At 42.0% G+C, this 20991-nt stretch overlaps 1 protein-coding gene and 1 non-coding gene across 5 annotated transcripts in view; one reads left to right on the top strand and one right to left on the bottom strand.

Annotated features, from left to right (window-relative positions):
- APLP2 (amyloid beta precursor like protein 2) overlaps nucleotides 1-20561 on the bottom strand; it is an 83382-nt gene extending 62821 nt beyond the window's left edge. For 3 of the 4 annotated variants that reach the window (XM_044258206.1, XM_044258207.1, XM_044258208.1), the window contains exon 1: nucleotides 20367-20561. In XM_044258206.1, the coding sequence (XP_044114141.1) occupies nucleotides 20367-20471 (105 nt within the window). In that variant the 5' untranslated portion in view covers nucleotides 20472-20561. The remainder of the gene's footprint in view (nucleotides 1-20366) is intronic. The other variant, XM_044258210.1, reaches the window with a different exon arrangement.
- LOC122914808 lies at nucleotides 2502-2604 on the top strand. Its single transcript, XR_006385882.1, has one exon. It is a non-coding gene; the product is annotated as a U6 spliceosomal RNA (small nuclear RNA).
- Nucleotides 20562-20991: the final 430 nt, after the last annotated feature.

Genomic DNA, 20991 nt, shown 5'->3' with positions numbered 1-20991 from the left:
GATATGAACATTATTTGGGGGTTCTGCAACTAGAAAAGTAATGATTTATTCAAATCTCAATTACTCCCAGTCTTTCAGGACAAAAAATATCCTTGAAAACTTGATGCCAGAATCTAAAAACATTCCATCATAGGGGTGCCTAGCTGGCTCAGTCATAGAAGCATGCGACTCTTGGTCTCAGGATCATGAGTTCAAGTACCAGGCTGGGCCTGGAGGCTACTTAAAATAAAAAAAAATAGTCGTAATAAGGGTGCCTGCGTGGCTCAGTTGGTTTAGCATTTCCTTCTGTTCAGGTCATGATCCCAGAGTCCTGGGATCAAGCCCCGCCTCCCATCCCTGCTCTGTGAGGAGTCCACTTCTCCCTCTCTATCCCTCCTCTGCCCTCCTCTGCACTCCCCCCACCTAACCCCCCGCCTGACTCTCTCGCACATGCACCCTCTCTCAAATACATGTTTTTTTTTTTTAAATAGGATTAATACATAAAAACACTCCCTCACCTTTCCAACATAATTGAGCCCACTGAATGTTCACCTAACTTCAAAGACTTTCCAGAAAGCACCAAGTAAGTACCAATACATTATACCATCCGCTTTTTACCAACACAGTAAGCACTGTGCTTCCCATTTTCTTCACTCATTCTTATAAAATAAGGGCAAAATACAATCATATATTCAAGTTGTAATGCCAATACTGCAAATAACCCAACCACTGGTAAACAGTATTCTTCGGCAGTGTAAGCGTTAAGTACTATGTATTCAGGGTATGGAAGGCAACTTGTGGGGGCGGATTAAATATAAATATTCAAATATTTATTTAAAAATGCAGGGAGGGCCGCTGCAGGATCAATCCCCTCTAAGCTTCACCCACCTCCGAGCACACCATGGCTGGGCCCCTGAGCACCCTGCTGGCTACCCTGGCCCTGACTCTGGCCCTGGTATGAGCAGGAGCCTGTTTCCAATGGTGGAAGCCCCATGGGACGCTGACCACATCAACGAGAAGGATGTACAGCAGACGCTGAACTTCACCCTCGCCAAGTTCAACAAGGTGAGCAAGGGCGTGTACCGCAGCTGCGCACTCCAGGTGGAGCTCACCCGAAAGCAAGCTGTGGCTGGGATGAACAACTTCTTAGATGTGAAGACTGGCCAAACCAGATGTACCAAGTCCCAGCCCAACATGGACAGCCGTCCCTTTCATGATGAGCCACACCCAATGAAGAAAATGCTCTGGGGGCGTCCAGGTGACTTTATCGGTTAAACGTCCGCCTTCAGCTCAGGTCATGATTCCAGGATCCTGGAATGGGAGTCCCCCATCAGGGTCCCTGCTCAGTGGGGAGCCTGCTTCTCCCTCTCTCTCTGTCTCTCCTCCAAATGATTCTAATAAGTTAAATATTTAAAAAGAAAGAAAGAAAGAAAAGAGAGAGAAAGAAAGAGAGAAAGCAAGCACTCTAAGCCCTCTGCTGTTTTCAGGTCTACACTGTCCCCCGTAGGGCAGGACCTCCGTGGTGAAGTCTAGCTGCCAGAATGCACAGAGGACCCTGTGACAGGCTGGTCTGCTTGGCACCCTTCTCCTACTCCACTCCCCCCTTGTAGAGTTCCTAAGCCTTGGAAGGGTGGCCCTGCCCAGGCAATGTCCCCTTCAGTGTACTGGCCCCAGGACACGAGCAGAGAGAGTTCTGGGGCATTTACTGAACACTAAGTGACTGTAACTCCTTTCCTTTAATTGCCTTCCAAATGCACCAATATGTAGAATGCATGTTCTGCTCTATCTTACATCATGTTACTTTTTAGTAACATCAGCTAAAAATAATAATAAAATTTTTTTAAATGCAGGGAGTTCAAAAGCCCCAAACCATGAAGGGTGATTCAACTAAAAGTGATGTAAAATACTTAACGCCCTGGAAAGTTACTCAATACGTGAAATGGGGGGGGAACAGGTTATAAACATATAAAGGGGAATCTACTTTTTTAAAAATTAAGATGTTTAAAAAACAAGAGTGGGAAAAATAAGTTATTTATCTAATTGGTAAATTCTTTAATTGGTTAATTTCTTTATTTTTATTTGTTCTGCCTTACCTGTCTTTTCTAAATTTTTCACAATGAAAAATTTTTTCTTTAACACATACACACACTAAGGATCACTTTTAATAATCATTTGTAAAGAGTCAATTGAGAACCTCAATCTTTTTTTTTTTTAATAGTTTATTTTTTTGGAATCTCTACACCGAACATGGGCCTTTAACTCATGACCGCAAGATCAAGAGTCACATGTTCTTCCAACTGAGCCAACCAGGTGCCCCAGAACCTCAAACATTTTTCAAGATTTTAAGAATTGACAAATAGGTTTCTGAGACAGATCATACACATTCGAGACCTAACATTAGGACAATTACTGATAATGGTTTGATGGTGGAGAAACTACGAGCCTGAGGACAGTTTCCCTTGACTTTCTGATTACTAAGAATCATCTCCTATAATGTTTTACCTAAATTTTGGCTGTCAGGAGCTTGCTTCGGCAACACATGCACTAAAGTTGGGACAATATAGAGAGAATTAGCACGGCCTCTGCACCAGGATGACACAAATTTGTGAACCGTTCCATATTTTCACTGAAACTAATATTATACTGTGTGATAATGGGAATAACAATAAAACCTTACAAAAATAAACAAATTTTAAAAAATGAATGTTGAGGGACGCCTGGGTGGCTCAGTTGGTGGGACGACTGCCTCCGGCTCAGGGCGTGATCCTGGAGTCCCGGGATCGAGTCCCACATCAGGCTCCCAGCTCCATGGGGAGTCTGCTTTGCTCTCTGACCTTCTCCTCGCTCATGCTCTCTCTCACTGTCTCTCTCTCTCAAATAAATAAATAAAATCTTTAAAAAAAAAAAAAAAATGAATGTTGACTATCTGATAACCTTCTCTGGAGACATTTGAGCTTTCCCAACTTGGGCTTTCCTTTCCCCAGGGATCTGATCCAAGCCATCTGTCCCACCAGCCAGCACAAACTTGGGAACCAGTTCATCACTTCCTGAGTCATGACCTTGGTCAAGTAACTTTACCTGAACACATCCCAGTTCCTAAATCTGTAAGACAAGGATAACCACAGTTCCCGTTCTCGGGATCATTTCAAGGTTTCAATGAATATATGTAAAGCACTATTCAGAGGGACGCCTGGGTGGCTCCGTTGGTTAAGTGTCTGCCTTTGGCTAAGGTCATCATCTCAGGGTCCAGGGACCCAGCCCCACATCCGGCTCCTTGCCCAATGGGAAGCCTGCTTCTCCCTATTCCACTCCCCCTGCTTGTGTCCCTCTCTCAGTTTCTCTGTCAAAAAAAAATTTTTTTAAAACACTATACATACATAATAATTGCACCATAAACAGATCATTATTATTACTCCAACAATCACTAGAATCTACTACTCTATTCCTGATTGTCTGTTCTTCCCTAACTATGTAAATTCACTTAGGTTCTCTCTTAAATTCCCAGGAAATATCTAATTTCAAGGGAATTAACTTCCAGTTATGCTCAACTAGGTAATTCATACCAACCACCCTAATGAGGACAACCAGAAGAGCAGTACAAAATATGAAAATCACCTGCTCAAAGGCAGCAGAGATCTAAAAAGACAGTAAAGAATTAACGAGAATAAAGGCTCAGGCAGACAGGCACAGCTTGCAGAGTTTTCCTTCTCTGAGGAAACAGAAAGATTCTGAGGAGAGTATCTAAGTAGTGCTTTTGATGCACAGAAGGACTAAAGGGAAAGGGACTGGAGTCCAGGGCTGGAGGAACAGGGGAAGGGAAGTATACCTGGAGAGCCTAAAATTAGAAGTTGATACTACAAAGCAGACTAAACCAAGAATGGTGACAGGCCTTCCCAGAGATTGCAGCTCAGCTTCTAACAATCTAAATCCATGAAATGAAAAGGAGATCCTGGACTGCTACCATCCCCAAGCTTCAGGAAGAAGCGAATGGAATGTTCCTTGCAGTATAACATTAGCTTAGGCCTCAAATTAGCCTATAGGGCATGTGTGTAAATAAAGTGTCTGGCACATAATCAAAACTAATTTGACAAAAAGGAGACATGAATGAAAACCAAAATAAATAGATCATAGTTTAAAAAAAAAAAAAAAAAAAACAGGGACCCCAAGATACTGGAATTATCAGACAGAGATCTATGTATTTTCCATGGTCAAAGACACAGAAACAAAAACTGAGAATTTCAGCTATGATCTAGAAACAATTAGAACAATTTTTAATTATGCAGTACTGGATGATTCAGTTGGTTACACACCTGCCTTCAGCTCAGCTCATGATCTCAGGATCCTAGGACTGAGTCCCCCAATAGTCTCCATGCTCAGCGGGGTTTTCTCCCTCTGCCTGCCACTATCCCTGCTTGTGTTCTCACTCTCTCTCTGGCAAATAAATAAAATCTTTTTTAAAGTTTTTTTAAATTATAAAACTGAAACTACAGTAACTGAAATTAAGAACTTGATGGGTGGGCTTCAAGGCAGACCAGATACAGCTGAAAAAATTATTAGTAAGCAGAAAAATGAGCCAGAAGAAAATCTATCAAATGAGACCTGGAGAGACACAGTGGACATAGTGATATCTAAGGTATTTGTTTTTGGAGTCCCACAGGAAAGGAGAGAATCAGGCAGAAACAATATTTAAACGCTTTAAAAGAAAATGGCTGGGAATTTTCTAAAACTGATGAAAGGCATCAAACCACAGACTCAAGAAGCTTTTTTTTTAATTTTTTAAATTTTTTTCTTTTTTTTTTTTTTTTGAGAGACAGAGAGCACTCAAGTGGGGAGGGGCAGAGGGAGAGGACAAGAGAGAATATTAAGTAGGGTCCATACCCAGAACAGAGCCTGATGCAGGTTTCAATCTCACAACCCAGAGACCATGACCTGGGCTAAAATCAAGAGTCAGGTATTTGAACTACCCAGGAGCTCCAAGGAGAACACATTTTTTTTAAAAACTCCTTCTAGGGGCGCCTGGGTGGCTCAGTGGGTTAAGCCGCTGCCTTCGGCTCAGGTCATGATCTCAGGGTCCTGGGATCGAGTCCCGCATCGGGCTCTCTGCTCAGCAGGGAGCCTGCTTCCCCTCTCTCTCTCTGCCTGCCTCTCCATCTACTTGTGATTTCTCTCTGTCAAATAAATAAATAAAATCTTTAAAAAAAAAAAAATTCCTTCTAAGTATAGAACAGCAAAATTGCTGAAAATCAGATTCAAAGAGAAAAGCTTAAAAGTAGAGACTTAGGAATACGTTACTTTCAAAGGAAGATAATTACACTGACAACAAATTCCAGTTATTGATAACATTCAATATCGGGATATTGGTAACAAAGTATCAGGAATGGACTAAATACTTAAAGATGATGAAAGAAATTCTATTTCCAATGAGCCTATCTTGCAAGAAAGATAGTGAAAAAGGTATTTGGTAAAAGAATATGACAACAGCCAACCTACCCTTAAAAAAATTCTAACATGTTTTGGAAGACAAAAAATTACCCAAGAAAGGTCAGAGATGCAAGAGGCATAAACAAAATCATGAAAACAATAAATATGGAAAACTAAATTAGAGGCTCTCAATCTTACCACAAAACTGAATTACCTAAGGAGTTTTTAGAAAATACTAATGCTTGACCCCCTCTATTCAGAGGTCCAGATGTCATTGGTCTGAACTGCAGCCAGCCATCTGTGTTCTGCAAAAGTTCCCCAAACAATACCAGTGCACCTCCAGAGTCAACAGCCACTGACCTAAATTCATTTGACAATATGGAACATGGTTTGTATAACATCTTCTGGGGTTTAAAATGAAATTAACATATATAACAACAATGGCAAAAGAAAAGATGAAATGGGGTTAAATGGAGTTAAAAGTGTTCTGAAGTCTTCTATTGTCCAGGAAGAGGATAAAAATACCAATTAACGTAAGGCACCAATAAGTGAAAGATACTGAAATTTCTAAAGTAACCCCTATAGCAGTAATAAAAGACTATAAATATGTTCCAAAGTAATAAGAGAAGTCAAATAGTAAAAATTCCAAAGGAATTAACTAAGGGGGGGGGGGACAGAACTGGCAAAACAAACAAAAAGCACTAAATAAGAAGGTAGATGAGAACTCAAGCATATCAACAGCCACATTAAATGTAAATGTACTAAACACTCCAGGAAAACACAGGTACTAGGTTAATAAAAGAAAAAACCATAGCACATATAAAACATAGAAATATTAAATAAAATATTAGTAAAGGCAAAAAAAGTACTGGAGATAAAAAGGGAAACTAGAATTGTGAGATTCAATTCTTCAGGAAAAGATAATAATAATAAATCTGTATGCACCTACGAACAGCCTCAAAACAAAGCAAAAAACTGTCAAAACTACGGGAAGAAAAAAAAATTACCCAAAATCACAGCTGGAGAGGGTGCCTGGGTGGCTCAGTCAGTTAAGTGTCTGCCTTCAGCTCAGGTCATGATTGCAGGGTCCTGGGATCAAGCCTGACCATGACCCAAGAACTTAACTGAGCCACCCAGGTGCCCCTGTTTGTTAATTTCTAAATATAGGGAATTTTTCTGATTGCCTACTCAGCAGGGAGTCGGCTTCTCCTTCTCCCCCTTCGGCTCCCCTGCTTGTGCTTGCTCTCTTCTCTCTTTCTCTGTCAAATAAATAAAGGTTTAAAAAAAAAAAAAAGATTTTTAACACACTTTTCTCAAAAACTGGGAAAAAATGATCATAAAAATCTTTTAAGGATAAAAATCTGAACAACACAAAAACAACAGGATCAGCACATACATAAAACATCAGAAGTAAAAACTGAAGAATATACATTCTCTTCATTCACATAATCAGTATTTTACCATAGACCAGTAATAGAACACGTCTCAACAAATTTCAAAGGACTGAAACCATACACACTACTTTTCTCACCACCATGCAGTTAAACTGGAAATAACAAAAAGACAACCAGAAAAAATCCCTATATTTAGAAATTAACAAACGGGGGCACTTGGGTGGCTCAGTTAAGCACTCGGGTCATGATCCCAGGGTGCTGGGGTGGAGTCCCACATGGGGCTCCCTGCTCAGCTGGGAGCCTGCTTTTCCCTCTACCCCTCCCCCTGCTTGTGATCTCTCTCTCTCTCTCATGCTCAGAGAGAGATCTGTGAGCTCTCTCAAGCTGAAATGAAGTCTAAAAAAAAAATTAACAAATGTACTATTTTTTTTTTTTAAAGTAGGCTCCATACCCACTGAGGAACCCACCAAGGAGCCAAATGCAGGGCTGGAACACTGAACCCTGAGATCAAGACCTGAGCTGAGGCCAAGAGTCAGGCACTTAACCAACTGAGCGACCCAGGTGCCCCAGCAAATGTACTTCTAAATAGCCCAGGGAGAAAAAAACAGAATTAGAGTGGAAAACCAATTTTTCTAGTGAATGATAATGAAAACATAACATATCAAAACTTACATGCTGGGGCACCAGGTGGCTCAGTCATTGTTAAGTGTCTGACTTAGGCTGAGGTCATGATCACAGGGTCCTGGAATCACGCCCTGAGTTGTACCCCCTGCTCAGCGGGGAGCCTGCTTCTTCCTTTCCCTCCCCCCTCCCCCTGCTCATTCTCTCTCTCTTTCAAATAAAAAAAATCTTTTATTTTTTTTTAAAGATTTTATTTATTTATTTGACAGACAGATATCACAAGTAGGCAGAGAGAGAGGAGGAAGCAGGCTCCCTGCCAAGCAGAGAGCCTGATATGAGGCTTGATCCCAGGATCCTGAGATCAGGACCAGAGCTAAAGGCAAAGGCTTTAACCCACTGAGCCAACCAGGCACCCCCAAATAAAATATTTTAAAAAACAAAAACAGAGGTACCTTGGGTGGCTTAGTCCTTAAATATCTGCATTCGCCTCAGGTCATGATCTTAGGGCCCTGGGATCAAGCCCTGCACTGGGATCCCTGCTCGTGGGGAGTCTGCTTCTCCCTCCCCCACTCCCGCTGCTTGGGTTCCCTCTCTCGTTGTTTCTCTGTCAAATACATAAATAAAATCTTAAAAATTAAAAATAAAATAAAATTAATTAATTAAATAGAAAGCTAAAAAAAAATCCCTTGTGCACTGCAGCTAAAGCCCTGTTTGGAGGAAAATTTATAGCTTTAAATTAATATAAAAGCAGAAAGGCCAAAAAAAATTTTAAGTGGTCAGAAAAAGAATAAATTAAACTGTTAGAATAAATTAAACCTCTGGAAAGTAGAAAGAAGAAAATTACAATGAGCAGAAATAAAATGGAGGCTGGCTCAGTCTGCAGGGCACACAGACACTTGAGCTCAGGACTGCTGAGTCTGAGCCCCATGTAGAGAGAACTTAAACATAAAATCTTTAAAAAAAAAAAAAGAAAGAAAGAAAATGTAAAATAAACAGACAACAGAGAGGATCAACAAAACCCAAAGGTGATAAAAAGACTTAACACCTGGTTAGACCCACTACAACAAAACAAAAATACAAAAAATAACCAAGTTAGTAATGAAAAAAGGTAACATCACTGCAGATTCTACTCATATTACAAAGACCATTAAGAGTATATTATAGGGGCGCCTGGGTGGCTCAGTGGGTTAAAGCCTCTGCCTTCGGCTCAGGTCATGATCCCAGGGTCCTGGGATCGAGCCCCACATGCGGCTCTCTGTTCTGCGGGGAGCCTGCTAACTCCTCTCTCTCTCTCTCTGCCTGTCTCTCTGCCTACTTGTGATCTCTGTCTGTCAAACAAATAAATAAAATCTTTAAAAAAAAAAAAAAAGAGTATATTATAAACAACTTTGATCAAACTATATCAATTAAAGAAATCTAATGAAATAGATTACTAGGGAAACTTAACCAAACTCACACAAGATAGGACTAATCCTACAATCAGTAAATAAATTGAATGCATAATTAGAAATCTTACCACAAAGAAAAGTCCAGATGGCTTTACTGGCAAACTGTTTTCCAAACATTTAAAGAAAAATAATGCCATAAGTAAAATATTTCAGAGAACAGAAAAAGAGGCAGTATCTCCTCTCTCCAAGTCCTTTTGAGGCCCTAAAACTTTGAAACCAAAACCAGACAAATTTTTTTTTTAAAAAGAGGGAGAGAAGAATTACAAGTCAAACCGACTTTTTTAAAATGATTTTTAATAATTTTTTAAGATTTCATTTATTTTGGACAGCAAGAAAGAGAGTGCAAGCAGGGGGAGGAGAAAATCTCAAGCAGACTACACTGAGCACGGAGCCCAACGCTGGGCTTCATCTCACAACCTTGAGATCATGTATGAACTAAGCCAAAATCTAGAGTCCGTCCAATCAACTGAGCCACCTGGGCACCCCAAAACTACTTTTGAGCACAGAGGCAAAAAACCTGAACAAAATTTAAGCAAACCAAATCCAAAAAATAAGTAAGTTTGGCTCATTTCAGGAATGCAGAAGTTGCTTACATATTTAAAAAATCAATTACTATTTCATACTATCAAAAAGAAAAATCATATGATCACCTAAGTAGTTGGGGAAACAGTGAAGAACATTCAACAATCAGTCACGAAAAGAATCTTTAGCAGACAGAATAAAAGAGCTCTTCCTTATTCTAATAAAGGACAGGGTATCTACAAAGAAACCTACAATTATCATAGAAACAGTGAAATGTAGTTTCCCCTTGAAATCAGGAGTTGAACAGAGATACCAGCTATTACCACATCTCTCAGACATTTTCCTAGAGTCTTAGCCAGTGCAGTAAAGCAAGAAAAAGAAATAAAAGCTGTGAGAATTGGAAGGCAAAAAACAAAACTATCATAATCCGTAGAATATTCAGAAATTTTCCAAAATTACTGATAAATTGTAATTAGTGCACAAGTTTAGCATGTCTTCTGGATGCACAATTTGGAAATATCAACTGTGTTTTCACAAGCACAAAAGAACAATAAATTTACAACAGCATTAAAAATAATCAAATACCTATGCATAAACGTAAGACAAGATAGTACTAGATCTCTAGGCAGAAAGCTATACAAATGACCGAGGGCAATGAAGGAAGACCTAAATAAAGGCATGCACCCTGTCTCTAGATTAGAAGACTATTTAAAGTAGGCTTCACACCCAGCACCAAATCCAACTCAGATCCCAAACTCACAACTCTGAGATCAGAGTTGGACACTCACCCAGGCGACCCTGGAAGACTCAGTATTTTAAAATACATAAATAAATAAATAAAATTTTCCCCAATTAACTACAGAATAAATGCAATCCCAATCAAAAGTAGCTGTTTTCAGTGAAATGCAGCAAATGTATTTAGGAAGAAAATAATTACAGAAAGTCAAACCCTATTAAAGACAACCAAAGTTGGGCGCCTGGGTGGCTCAGTGGGTTGAGCTGCTGCCTTCGGCTCAGGTCATGATCTCAGGATTCTGAGATCGAGTCCCGCATCGGGCTCTCTGCTCAGCAGGGAGCCTGCTTCCTCCTCTCTCTCTGCCTGCCTCTCTGCCTACTTGTGGTCTCTCTCTGTCAAATAAATAATAAAATCTTTAAAAAAAAAAAAAAGTAGAAGGGCATACTCTACTAGTAGATATAAAACCTTATTATAAAGTACAGTAATTAAGAAAGTGTAGACTTGGGGCACCTGGGTGGCTCAATGGGTTGGGCCTCTGCCTTCAGCTCATGATCTCAGGATCCTGGAATGGAGCCCCATGTCAGACTCTCTGCTCAGCGGGGAGCCCGCTTCCCCCATCCCCTGCCTACTTGTGATGCCTCTGTCAAATAAATAAATAAATATCTTTTTAAAAAGGGGGGGGTATAGACTTGGTGTAAGGATACACACCAATATCAATGATTAAGAGAGCCGAGAAACAGATTCACCCATACAGAGATATTAATTAACAACAAAGGTGCCATGGGAGAACAGAAGGGAAAGGATGACCTTGACAATAAATGGTGCAAGCTGGATAGCCATATGGTATGGGCCACATACCCATATGGAAAAGATAAAAATAAAAAGACCATGCTTCTTATTACACAAAAATCAGTTCCAGGTAAACTGTAGCTCTAAATGTGCCAGGCAAAATAAGAAGTTCCTAACAGACAATCAAGGAAAGTAATTTTATGTCCTCAGGGTAAGAAAAGACTTCTGAAAGAGCACACAAAAAGCATCCATCATCATCATCATCATCATGAAAGAGGTAAGTTAGACCCTAAAATTAAAAACTTCTTCCAGAGATATCATTAAGAGAGTAAAAAGGCAAGCGAGAGAGAACAACAGTATCCCAATAACCTCAACCTGGAAATCCAAACGTCCGTCAGCAAAACAAATCAGTTTCTTCCAACACAGTAATATACTACACAGCCACACCCAACAATACCAATGACTCTCAAAAACACATTTAGTGAAAGAAAGGTGCCTAACTGACTCAGATGGAAGCGCAAGCAGCTCTTGATCCCAGGGTCACGAGTTTGAGCCCCACACGGGGTATAGGGATTACCAAAAAAAAAAAAACGGAAAACACCATGATTAGTGAGAGAGCCCAGATACTTAAGAATACATACTGAAGGATTCCATTTATATAAATTTAGAAAACAGGATAAACTACAGTGGTTAAGGACAAATGGTTGGATGGTAAAACTATAAAGAATAAATAATGACCACGAAGGTCAGTTTAATAATTGTTAGAGGGGATGGTTAGGGTAGGAATGTTCTATTTTTTTTTTTTTTAACCCTGGCAATAGTTATAGGAAGCACGTGCTTTATGAAAACACATTGAGCTATAAATTTCTAAAAGCTCAAAAATACTCAAGGGCTTTTGATGTACGGAGGGTTGCAATGGTGCCATGCCTGCTTGGCACCTTCATGAATATCTGGCTATCTCTACTTCCACTTCAAGTATCTTAGCTTTTAAATCATAATATGTTCAAACAATTAATGCTCTGCATCGATAAATATTTATTACCACTCTAAGAGCCTGAACAAACTTCTTTGGAATCCAGAAAGAAGAAAGAGGTCTCTCTCAGCACGAAAACATGAATGGGAATGCTCAATTCCCAACTCAAGGTAAGAGTTACTTCTGGAAAGGAAGGTTAGTGGGACTGGAAAACATTCAAAGGAGGCCTTTCTACTGTAATGTTTTATTTCTATATCTATGCTTCAGTACTCAAAAAAAATAAATAAATAAAAAGGATAAAGCGAATATGGGAAGGGTTAAAACTTAACAGAACTGGGTGGTATATAGAGGAGTATCTGTATTTTTACTATACTATGTTGGAAATATTCGTAATTTTTTTTAAAGATTTTATTTATTTATTTGACAGAGAAAGATCACAAGTTGGCAGAGAGGCAGGGAGAGAGAGAGGAGGAAGCACGCTCTCCTCCGAGCAGAGCCGGATGGGGGCTCGATCCCAGGACCCTGGGATCATGACCTGAGCCCGCGGCAGAGGCTTTAACCTACTTTAACCTACCCAGGCGCCCCGGAAATATCCATAATTAAAGGAAGTAAAATAAAAGAACATCCTATACTCTTATTCACCTCATTTCTCCACGGAGAAACTCTGCTTCAGTCTCCTACTTAGCCTTCAGAAACAAACAATCAAATAGTCTAACACATTCTAACATATTGTTAGTGCCACCGCCACTAAATCCCACCTTTTCTTCTTCTCCAGGCTAAGTATCTCCCTTACAGTTCTTCATGTTTCATGTCAAACTCTTCATATTCTTCATTCCAGCCATTCTGTTCTAGACAGCAATATCGCTCAAAATGAAGGGCCAAGATCCTAATCAACGGCCTGTGTGAAGCTCCTTCGATTTCTCAATTTTGCCAGCAAACATTTAACTTGCAGATAATTAGGTAAGAATGAATTAGTTCTTTTTCCTTCCAGCCAGCCCACCTATTCTATAACCTCCCAAATAGAGAATGCCCTTGCCTGTGCTACCTACCCAACTACCAGCACTTTTTTCCAACAGAATGCAACCCACAGCACCATTCCCCTGCAGACATCTGGATTAGCTAGAAGCAGCTGATATACTTCTGTCCAGTGAGATTTGAGGGGTATTGTGCTGGTGGGCTTTGAGAAAGATTTCTTCAACCTTAAGGCTCGGGAGATATACAAGAAAAAACAGTCTCTTTTTCTTCCCTGGACATCATACAGGAGCGTGCCTTCTGGAATTCCATCCAATCTGCAACTGCAAGAGGTGTTCAGCTGAGAAAGGAGCACGGGAAAGGCTGCACCGAGCTGCTCAACTAACCAGCCTCCCAGGTGCCCCACTATAAATGCCGATTAACTTTTTTCTGGACCACAATCTTATCCCAGTCATGGTGATTAGTGTTAACCTCGTCCTATGGTTTGCCTATCAACTAGGCTAGTGATTATAAATCTGGTGAAGGCAGGCTTTTCTCTTCCAAATAATCCCCATACCCTGATTCTCATTAGACTCCTCCCCACCCCCACCCCCACCATCCACAACACACACACAGGGGCCTTTTTCAAATTTCCTTTCCTTAAATTTTGCAAAATACAAAGATTAAACAAACTTACTATTTTGAGAGAGAGAGAGAACTAGCACATTATATGAAAAAGCATTAAACTTTTTAAAAATCCGAAAGGCAAACTCCCCTGCAATTACATCCTCCAAAGATAACCACTGTTAATAGACTGGTATATACTGATTCATGATTCATTGTAACTTCTATGAAACTAATTCCTTTTAAAGCAAATACTTATATCAGATTTTTTGGTAGTGGGGAAGATTAAAAAAGGAAATCTGCAACCGCAAGAGAAACATTATGAAACGCCCTGACACAGAGGAAAGAAAGAGCAACAAACTAAGAAGAGGACAGATGGATTCATACCCTGGCCTGCTGCAGGGCCTTTTTTAGGCGAGGATAATAATACCTACCTCAGTAGGCTGTTTGTATAGACTTTGAAGATAATGTGCCCAAATAAGCTCTGTTAGGGTTTTTTGCTTGCTGTAGTTTTGTTTTTCTGTACCTGCACACAAGCATCACCTGGGGAACATTTTAAACTGAAAATCCCAGATGTATTCAATGATATCCTCTGAGGGTTGGGTCTAGAAATCACAGGCAAGTGCATTTGGTAAAGAGCACTATGCATATCTGTTTTTACTACTGTAGCATTTAGCATCTAAAACAACCTCACAACAGTGATTCAACAAACACTAGTAGGATAAATAACAAATGAAAAGTCTTATTTTAAAAAAAGATTACAGGGGCCCCTGGGTGGCTCAGTGGGTTAAAGCCTCTGCCTTTGGCTCATGTCATGATCCCAGAGTCCTGGGATCAAGCCCCCACATTGTGTTCCCTGCTCCAAAGAGAGTCTGCTTCTCCCTCTGCCTCTGCCTGACGCTCTGCCTGCTTGTGCTATCTCTCTGTCAAATAAATAAAAATTTTTAAAAAAATAAAAATTTAAAAAATTTTTAGAAATTTCATGATGGCCTATGTAAGAAAAATTCCCTAAGCAAAAATAATTAGTTGGGGGCGCCTGGGTGGCTCAGTGGGTTAAGCCTCTGCCTTGGGCTCAAGTCATGGTCTCAGGGTCCTGGGATCGAGCCCCGTATCGGGCTCTCTGCTCAGCGAGGAGCCTGGTTCACCTTCTCTCTCTCTGCCTGCCTTTCTGCCTACTTGAGATTTCTCTCTCTCTGTATCAAATAAATATATCTTAAAAAAATAATAATTAGTTGTAGGTGGGACTACAACTAGTAGTTGTAGGGACTGGAACCTATTTCTATCTGAATGGGGCTATATGGTTCACTTTCCATCTACAGCCACAGATGAAGGTACATGATACTAAATTTAATTAAGCATCAAGGTAATCTTTATCTCACTAAAAAACTCTTGAAAATTGGATCACAGACAATTTCAAATTCTCTCTCAAATGACAACCTCCCATAGAAGCTACAATTACTGTACAAAGATTTATCCTTACATTTTGTCACACAGAAAACTTCATTTTCTTTCAGTAGTTCATTTTAGGACAATTCAAAATAGTAACTGTTAGGTAGCACCTCCAATATCCAATATACGTCAGTTTCATAAAAAATAGGTACTTGAGGGGCACCTGTGTGGCTCAGTGGGTTAAAGCCTCTGTCTTCTGCTCAGGTCATGATCCCAGGGTCCTGGGATCAAGCCCCGCATCGGGCTCTCTGCTCCGCAGGAAGTCGGCTTCCTCCCCTCTCTCTCTGCCTGCCTCTCTGCCTGCTTGTGATCTCTGTCAAATAAATAAATAAAATCTTTAAAAAAAAAAAAAAATAGGTACTTGATACATCTGCTAAGATACATACCACCAAAATGTTTACAGTGAGATTGCCCTGGAAAATAGGTTTTGAGATTATTTTCATTTTTATCTGTTTTTTTTAATTTTTATAATGCATGTGTACCATATATTTTTTTCTTTTTTCTGTTATTTTAAAAAGAAAATTCAGAATGGGGTGCCTGGCTGGCTCAATCAGAACAGCATGCGACTCTTGATCGCAGGGTTGTCAATTTGAGCACCACGGTGGGGGTAGACATTACTTAAAAATAAAACTTTTAAGAAAAAAAAGTGCAGAAGCCCAAGAATTCAGTAATATTGATTAACATAATTAAAGAATCTTGAAAAGTCTAAGTTTTGATTTTCCCAAAGTCAAAACAATATAAGTTAAAACTCTGATTTTTAGGGGTGCCTGGGTGGCTCAATGGGTTAAGCCACCAAATTCTGAGTCTTGATTTTGGCTCAGGTCATGATCTGCAGGTGGTGAGAGTGAACCCCACAACGGGCTCCCAGCTCAGCAGGCTATCTGTTTCTCCCTCTCCCCTCCATGCCATACTCCTCTAAAATAATAAATAAAGCCTTTTCAAAAATCTGTTTTTTATATTTGGAAAACATTAATAACCCTTCATATTTTACTGCCAAGACTTCTAAAGCTTTTCAGCTTTAAAAATAACTATGTTGTTGAATGCTAAAAAAAAAAAAACATTAGTGGGTCAAATGACAACTGGAATACAGACAGGAGATTTGATCAAAGTATTGTATCAATGTTAAATTTCCTTAAATTGATAGCTGTACTAATAAGGTATGTGTAAGACAATGTCCTTGGTTCTTAGGAAATACACAGTGAAGGATCAAGGGACGGGATATATGCAACTCACTCAAATACTTCAAAAAAAATACATAATAACAGAATGAAAGATAAAGCAAATGCTGAACAGGAAAAACATTAACAACGGGTAAATCTGGGTATGAGACTCATTTGTATGATTTTTGCTACCTTTCTAAGCTTGAACTTATTTCTAAATAACATTTTTTAATTGAAAAAAGTAACAAAAAACAGTCGTCAAAGCTGTCCTAAAAAATACTTAAGAGCATGCTGGACCAACTTAAAGCAAGACATTAAATTAGGGGCGCCTGGGTGTCTCAGCCTCTGCCTTCAGCTCAGGTCATGATCCCAGGGTCCTGGGATTGAGCCCCACATCCCCACATCGGGCTCTCTCCTCAGCAGGGAGCCTGCTTCCCCCCACTCCCTGCCTGCCTCTCTGCCTAACTGTGATCTCTCTCTGTCAAATAAATAAATAGAATCTTTAAAAAAAAAAAAAAAAAGACATTAACACTGTCCAGAAGAAATACAGTATGAGCTATATATGTTGTGTTTTCAGGTGGCCGCATTAAAGTTAAAAGAAACAGGGAGCCCTGGTGGCTCAGTTAAGTGTCTGCCTTCCGCTCAATTCATAATCCCAGAGTCCTGGGATGGAGCCCCCAAACAAGGAGCCTGCTTCTCCTTCTCCTTCAGCCCCTCCCTCCCCGACCTCACACCATTTTCTAATAAATAAAATCTTTTTTTAAAAAATTAAAAGGGGGCGCCTGGGTGGCTCAGTGGGTTGGGCTTCTGCCTTCAGCTCAGGTCAGAATCTCAGGGTCCTAGTGTCGAGCTGAATCAGGCTCCCTGCTCGGCAGGGAGCTTCCCGCCTCTCTCTATGCGTGCCTCTCTGCCTACTTGTGATCTCTCTGTCAAATAAATAAAATCTTTAAAAGAAAATTTTTAAAGAAACAGGTAAAATTAATTTTAACATATTTTATTTAGCCAAGGTTTTAAAATTATCATTTTGATGTAATCAATATAAAAACTTTTATGCGACTGCTCAATTTCTTTCATTTGAAGTCTTTACAATCTGGTGTGCATGTTACACTTACAGCAAAACGCAGTTTATTTTTTTTTTAAGATTATTTATTTATAAAAAAAAAAGATTATTTATTTATTTATTTGACAGAGAGAGATCACAAGTAGGCAGAGAGGCAGGCAGAGAGAGAGAGGGGAGGAAGCAGGCTCCCTGCTGAGCAGAGAGCCCGATGCGGGCCTCGATCCCAGGACCCTGAGATCATGACCTGAGCCAAAAGCAGCAGCTTAACCCACTGAGCCACCCAGGCACCCAAAACGCAATTTAGATGTTAAGTTTGCATAGGAAATACCTGATCTGCGTTTAGACTTCATTAAATGAGTAGACCCACATAACCAAGTTGTTTCAACTTACAGTTAAAAGTTTTCCAATCCCTGAACTTTCAGTTTTAAATGTCAACTTAAATTAAAATTAAATAAAGTGGAAAACTCCTTCCTCAATCACACTAGCCACACTGCAAGGTCAGTAGCCACATGTGGTTACACTGTAAGACGGCTCAGCTCTAGATGACAAAACAAATTCCCTCTATGACAGAAGGACCTGATTGCTAAGACTTAGTTTTTCATACTTATCAACAGATTCTTTAGAGTATGATAAAATAATGACTGATCATCCTGTCAGAAGCTCTGGCATCTCCCAAGTCATAATTAGACATTCCCTATACCACCCCTCAGAAATACCAAACCAAACCTTTTTTATCTTCTAAGTCAATTGTCATACTCTGTAGTCATTTCTGAAAATTGTCTGTCAAATGGCCCCCTTTTAAATGTAGCAAAACGAACCTGAGTTCTGGCTCTCAGAAGCATCAATGTCCATTGTTACAGAGTGCAGAGTTTCAGCACAAATACTGTCTGAGAATCCCAAATGGGAGCATGCACACAACAGAACATACCCTGGATTTAAAAGAAATGACCTCAGTAGAGGTGGGTTTTTCTTTTTAAACAGGTGTAAGAGATTGATTCAGTCAACACGAAGCAACACTAAAGATTCGACAATCAATAATTCTGCGCCAAGCAACTTGATCAGGGATTTGGCTAGAATCCCTTTGGCTAATCTCAATAAAGACCTTCCCAAAGACATCCTGATTTAGGCCATTCTCATCTAAATTAAGGTTTAGGCAGTCCTTTGCCTGACAGCAAATAAATGAAAAGAAATGCTATACACACAAATAGAATTTTGCCTATTTGACAAAAGGAAAATGATCTGAAAGGTAATTTAGTGTGGTCAAAAATATAGTTCGAAAGGACAGTAATCACAAAACAGCATTTAAAAACCATTTTAGGGAAATGTCTAATTCCTACCTTCTGTCTAACCGGACTCTGCAATTTAACAATGTAGTGGGTAACAACTAAATTCAATCTACAACTAATTCTGATATTGCTAGTTTTTCTTTCTCTGCAGGCATACATACAAGTGTTAATGTTCTGCTTAAACTTGAAAGGAAAATAGTCTTTAAAACCGATGAATCCTTTATTGTGAATCTACTAGTGCCTGAAATTACGAATCCCCCTGGGGAGTGAGGTAAAAGAGTGTGCAAAATGGTTTCTGACACCCTGACCTAGAAGTTCTATGTTCCATACAAAATCCTTTTTTTTTCCTTCTTTTCCATCCTGCTGATCTAGCTTGCAACATCCTATCAGGAATCACAGACACAAATCTAACCATTTTGCGGAAACTAAAATAATGGTCATCTAAAAACATGTATATATAAACATTAACTCTACTCAAAATACAACTTCCTTCCCTCCCCCCCTTCCTCCAAAGAATCACAAAGCTTTAAGCAGGATGAATACAAACATTTTAAGCCGTTCCATCGGGGAGGTGTGTTCTTGATTAGATTTGATCCTGGAAATGTCTGGACATTCTGTAGAACACATTCTAACTCGGAGTTTTTGCTAGAAACTTCTCGCTCACTGCCTATGTAATCAAATCCAGTCTCACTTGTCTCTGAAATTAGCTAAATCCGCAGAAATCCATTGTAACTTTAAAAATAGTGAAGAGGAAAAAGAAATAACTACACCCGAAACTACGCATTCCAGTCCAACAGTTCAAGCACTATTTCGAGAAGGCAAGTAAAAATAAAGTCCCACGTCTCTCTTAGTAACAGAAAAAGGTTTTCATGGAGCGGCAGGGTCCAGACCGCGCGGTAGAACCCTCCCCGACCCCGGCCACTCTGCCCCTTCCAGCGGCCTTAGCTCCAGCGAACCAGCCGCGAATCCAGGCCACTTAACCACCTCGAAGCAAAAAGATGTTTATGGGCCTGTCAGATGCGTAACAGCTACTTAAATCCTAACACCGAAAAAAAGTATGATTAAGCAAGAGTTCCTACACCAAATTCATCGGTACGCTTCCTCCTCGCTGGAACCCACAAGAAAAGGGGAGCAACACGAACACCAGAGAGGGGTTTCCCCTTGTTTATTAGACTTAGGCAAATAGCTATATTTAACAATTCCTCCCGAAGGCCTGATGTCAGAGCGGTGGATCTCTTGAGAGGAAGGCACACAGGAAGCAGAAGGCACACCCGCTGCTTGGTGCAGGAGCATTCATTCTCCCGGTGCAGCCAGAGCGGCGCTTGCCCCAGCACCTCGGCACTTTCCAAGCGCCAACCCGGGAAGCCTGCATCCCCACAGCCCAGCCCGCGCTGCCAACAAAGGCTGCATCTGCTGCTTCCAGGTGGGAAACCCCGCCGTCGGGGGCGGGGAGCGCGCTGCCCACCGCAGCCCGGGAGCTCGAGGTCTGCGCGGAGCCGCCCCCGGAGGGAGCCGCGCCGCACCGAGGTCCGGAGCTGAGGACCGCCGCCGGGGCCGCAGGGCGCAGAGGCTCGCAGTATCCCGGGGGAGGGCGGGCTGGGCGTCTGAGCCGCGCAGGGTCCCCAAAGGAGGTGGCGGCGCCGCGGGCGGGATGGGGGCTGGGGCGGCCAAGGCTGCCCGCCGCCCCCCGCGCCCCGCAGCCCCGATGCCTTTCATTTGGCCTCTGCGGCGGCGGAGGCAGCTCGACCTCCAGCGCTAAGCACTGCGCCAAGCAGGGGCGGGCGGGGGAGGCGCCGCCAGACCCGCCGCAGCGCCGGACCACCCCCACTCCCCCCTCTCCACGCCGCGCCCCCGGCCCGGCCGGACCCCGCCGTCCGCCAGTCCGTCCGCTCGCAGGCCGCGCTCGCACAGCGGGCGAAGGAGACTGCGTTTCGGCGCTCGCCGGGTCCCCACCTCGATGTAGCCGGCCAGTGCCGCGGCAGGCGCCGTGAGCCCGAGCAGCAGCAGGACCAGGAGCTTGCCGGTGGCCGTGGCGGCCGCGGTCCCGGTGGCCGCCATCCCTCGCCGGGTCGCTCTAGCGCTCGACTCTCAAGCTCACACACGGAGGACTCAGAACCCTTCCCCACCGCAACCCAGAAGCATCTGAAGCCTGTTCGCCGCCGCCCCGGGGGTTTTACACCAACCGGAACTGACTTCACAAGATCACGCCCTCTTTTTTCGGAGCCCAATGCCGGCCCATAGAGCCTCTCCGAGACACCGCCCCTTGTCCAACCCAAGCCCAATCAAGGAACAGAAGAGCCTGCACCTCCCGCCCGCCCCAACCGCGAGCCCCACCAGGCCCCGCCTCCGGCCCCTAACGGCCCCGCCCCCGCCTGGGACCCCGCGTCCGCGTAGCGAGGGGTGTGCGCAGGGAGCGTGGGGGCCAGCGGCTCCGCGGAGGTTGGGGAATAGCACTGGCCTCCCGTACCGTAAGAGATTATCTGGCCGCGCTGCGCCGGTGTGTCCGCCTGCAGCCTCCTGATTCGGGGACACGCCCAGCTCCCCTAGCCCTGCGGGGTTTGTTTCAGATTCCTTTGGG

The sequence above is a fragment of the Neovison vison genome, chromosome 7 (assembly GCF_020171115.1).
Source record: "Neovison vison isolate M4711 chromosome 7, ASM_NN_V1, whole genome shotgun sequence".
NCBI lineage: Eukaryota > Metazoa > Chordata > Mammalia > Carnivora > Mustelidae > Neogale > Neogale vison.
This window is presented reverse-complemented; position numbering and strand designations above follow the sequence as displayed.